This window comes from Orussus abietinus, unplaced genomic scaffold (assembly GCF_000612105.2).
Source record: "Orussus abietinus isolate OABI.00-Male unplaced genomic scaffold, Oabi_2.0 scaffold1443, whole genome shotgun sequence".
Lineage (NCBI taxonomy): Eukaryota > Metazoa > Arthropoda > Insecta > Hymenoptera > Orussidae > Orussus > Orussus abietinus.
Window position 1 is genome coordinate 82 of NW_019395585.1, and position 4,241 is coordinate 4,322.

Consider the following 4,241-nt stretch of genomic DNA (forward strand, 5'->3'; position numbering starts at 1 on the left):
TCAGGACAAAATTAACATAAGGTTCTTAGGTGATATTTAATGTTAATAATAATATATATATATATGTATCAGCTTTAATGCGTCTCCTGTCCTCGGCTCGGCATAACAGTTTTCCGTCGTGACGTTGAACTCGCGGCCGCGTCTAACCGGGTAACGGTAATCCGCTTACGGGACGGTTTACACCGCAGAGGAGCGGAAAGACGGCTTCTGTTTACTAAATCGCGACCGGCCACTCCTGGTGCCCTGCAACGCTCCGTAGTCGATCCGTTAACTCTTTGGCTCTTAAGAGCGCCTAATGACGTTCGACGTTTGGTCCAATATTGCGCGCACGGTTAGACGAATTTCGCCCGTATGTCAAAATGGCTCCGTGTTCAAAGGGTTAAGGTGATATGAAAGTGTGATATATATATATATAGTTTNCATATACATATACATATACATAACAAAAAATCAAAATATTATCATAAAACTTTTCTCCAAATTGGGTGCACCAAATTATCTAAAACTTTAACACGTGATTATGAAGGCTCTAAGGGAAGAACGCCCTGCCCGTGAAATTACACTTTTCGAAAAAATCACATGTTTCTTTGCCTCTTGTCCGAGATAAATGCGAAATTAAAAAAAGAAAAAAAATTTTCACGAGCAGCGCGTTATTCCTTAGGGCCTCCATAATCCACGTGTCGAAGTTTCAGATAATTCGGTGCACCCAGTTTGGAGAAGAGTTTTATAAATATATTCACTTTCTGTTGTGTGTATATTACACTTTCATATCACCTTAAAGGTGTCAGGGCCGCCCGCTGGATCGCTTGCAGAAATTACGGAGTGGCGATCGATCCCTACCCCCGATATATCGATACTCGAGCCAGTTTTTATCCACTCCTTCCCCATTCTCGTCTCTCCATTTCTTTTTCTATTTTTTTTTTCGACATGTGACACCCCCGTTAAAGATGAGAACTAGATGACTCCCTCTTCTCCCTCGGAGAGATTTCTCCCCTATCAGGTAGGTCGTTATCACCGGGACGTACCGATCGATCTCATCGAATTGTTAAGGCGATATGAAAGGGTCATTCTATACATATAAAACGCCAAAATATTTCTAAAACTTTTTACTCCAAATTGGGTGCCCCGAATCATTTGAAACGGCATGTGATTATGATTATATTTTGTTGGAAAAAATGAAATTTCACGAGCATCCCGTTCTTCCTTAAGACCTTCGTAATCATATGTGGAAGTTTCAAATGATTCGGTTACACCCAGTTTGGAGAAAAGTTTTATAAATATTCTGACGTTTTGTTATGTAGAATGACCCTTTCATGTTATCTTAATGTTATAAGCAGAGATCGTTCATTTGGGAAGAACGCTATCAAGGTGGAAGTATGAAAACGACAGGTGGAGTATGCCATTTGGTACAATACCCAATACAATTCGACACAGCTGTCAATATAAAAACGAACGTCGGCAACGTAGGCATTTAGAAAAATCTTTATCGACGTCAATCAAGTTCCTCGACGTGTTTCACTTCACCTTAAAGGGCTAACTTGGAAGGAAGGAAGTATCCCCTTCGCTCGCCGAATTCGCGTTCCAGCGGTAGTAGGGTAACCTCGGAAGGAAATTCCCGAGGAATCGGTCGAGTGTGTTTACGTAATCGCCTCGCCCGCTCGCGGCTCGGCGCGCAAACTCCTCGCGACTCGCATCGCCGGAGTCCGCGAGGCGGAAGCCGCCCACTCGGCCGCGAATAATTGCGCCTAACCCCGCGTCTGGCCCTGGCCCGCCTCCAATCTGGATGAACCTCCTCTTCCCTCCCGAAAGTCCCGGATTTTCCGCATTCGCGATATCCGCAAAGAATTCAGAAGTCTCCACATAATCCCATAGGCCGATATATCGGCCTTCGCTGCACTGGCGAAAAGTGCCAGAGCCGATATATCGGCCCGCACCTTGTAGCGCTTTACTATTCGCTTTGCGAGAGATCTCTATCTCAAAATAAATTTATAATACGTCATAAATAGTCTAATTTCATTACGAGAGAATTAAAATAACAATACGACAACACCTATAACAACCTATAACCTACCTATAACAACCTATAACCTATAACAATTATTTGTTTCGGATGAGATAATCCGTCCGGCGCCTACCATGTGCCTTAGAGTTATTTTTTATGTTTCTTGTGCAATATCACTTATTTTGTTAAGAAATATATTGGAAATTTAAAGTATATACTTCGCAATAAACGGTCTATATAAATTTATGATAAAAAGATGACTTTTCCTACGTGCAATTACGTTCTGAAACGGAGAACTCAATTTTTCTTTTTTTTTTATCACATATACCTTTGTTATTTATGTAATTTTCAATTAATATAGAAAAATTAGCGTCACTGTTTTATTCTCTATTTTGTCCTTAATACCCTGCTTTTTGAATTATGTAAATATTGTTTTTCGTTTGGTTTTTATGAGCCTTTTTCCAAATCCCAGTAAAATCGTAAAATTCGGCCGGTTATCTTAGCAACATCGAAAACATCAATGGTGGGTTTTTCTAACGGAGTGAATCGTTATCCCTTTGAACACGGAGCCATTTCGACATATGGGCGAAATTCGTTTAACCGGGCAGGCAATATTGGACCAAACGTCGGACACCTTTAGGCGCTTTTAGTTGCTACTTTGTTTTGGCTCAAAGGATTAACAAATAATTCAATAGAGTTAACGATTTAAAAATGTTAAAATATCTTCAAATATCTGACATTTTCTGCACTCTCTCTCTCGCTGCCCATATTCTTACAATTATTTGTAGTCTTACAAGATGGCTTACAAATATTTGATGTCAATAAGGAAATACATGACATTTATCCGCGCCAGAAACATTCCGAGAATAATTTAGGGTCGAGTAATTAAATCGAGAAGTAGTATATTGAAGATTTTGAACTCCAATCCATAACACATACAATTCTCAATAATATTTTTAACAGGATAAATAATCTAAAAACATGAATGTCGGGTTTTTCTAACGGAGTAAATCTTTGAAAAATAATTCAACATAGTGAACGATTTAAAAATGTGAGGATATCACCCAAAGGTCTAGCATTTCCCGTACACTCGCAATGTTTTTATTTTGGTTCACACAAGTCCTAAGCGGGCAAGGAAAGACGTAGAAAAGTGTCCTCGCTCGAAAGAGTCCCGAGGAGCGGGCTTCCATTAAATCAATTGAATAACCAAATTACGTTTCAGCGTTACCTTCGGATCGTGGGACTAATATAAGTTAATTTAAATCAGCAACGCCGCGACGCATTCCCTATAGAATCGAGAAAAGAAAACATTCCAAAACCCTGGATACCTCTCCAAAGGTAATTCTCCAAATATAAATTTTCCTAATATTTAGACCAACGTCCTCGAGGTCAGTAAATAAACGACGTAGAAGGCGAAAAGCGTGACGTAGCGAGTCCCGATTCGGCGCCACTTTCGAGTCGCTGGAATTCCATTTCTTATCTCTGATAAAAGAATAATACGTAACCCTCGGTGAATAAAACGTAAGAAAAATTCAATTTCTACATTTTTCCCATTAAAAGGGGAATTTGAAAAATGGACGTCGCCGGGACTTCGTCGAGAGGGGAACTTTCTACGTTTTTCGGAGCAGGGTTACGGGTTTTACGAGTTTATTTCGTTGTAATTATGTAGTAGGTTGTAGGCGGTAGGTTAAGACTCACCAATTGCGCCAGCTTGATTATTCCGGGAATGGTCCTGAAGTAGTCGACGTTGAGGGCGAGGCCTCCGAGGACGCCGGGCTGGCCCGGGTCCGACTTGACGGTCGGCGTCTGCCTGGGATTGTTGGCGTTGTGGCTAGAGCCGTCTTGCACCGTGACCACCGTCTCTGCCATCATGTTCCCGCAAAGGGTGGATAATTTAGGGACGAAGGATTAGGACGTAGGAGTCTCGGAGCACACCCCTTTTGCCGCACGCGAACGAAACACTGGAAGAACTGGTACCGTTCCCGCGAGACACCTGTTGACTCGAGCGTCGTGTTGACGGAACGGCGCGCCGCGAGCTAATGACGCGCTTCGCGCTGAGCCGCGACTCGTGCGCCGCGCCGCGCGCCATCTGGCAGCGACGCTGGGAACCCTCTAGCCAAATGCTTAACAGAATCCGTTTTACCCACCATTGACCTAAAAGCTGGCTTCCTTCTACCTGGCACGCAGGATTGAATTGGTATACAGAGATGAGTTGGGAGATTGCTCACGGGCAGGGTCG

At 42.5% G+C, this 4,241-nt stretch overlaps 1 protein-coding gene across 1 annotated transcript; it reads right to left on the reverse strand.

The window, feature by feature from the left end:
- Window positions 1–3,624: 3,624 nt before the first annotated feature.
- Window positions 3,625–4,023, reverse strand: LOC111674275. Its single transcript, XM_023433814.1, has one exon. The coding sequence runs from the start codon at window positions 3,872–3,874 to the stop codon at window positions 3,650–3,652; it is 225 nt and encodes a 74-aa protein (XP_023289582.1). The 5' UTR covers window positions 3,875–4,023; the 3' UTR covers window positions 3,625–3,649.
- Window positions 4,024–4,241: the final 218 nt, after the last annotated feature.

Coding starts and splice junctions, on each gene's coding strand:
- LOC111674275 (XM_023433814.1), bottom strand. CDS start 3,874: ATGATGGCAGAGACGGTGGTCACGGTGCAAGACGGCTCTAGCCACAAC.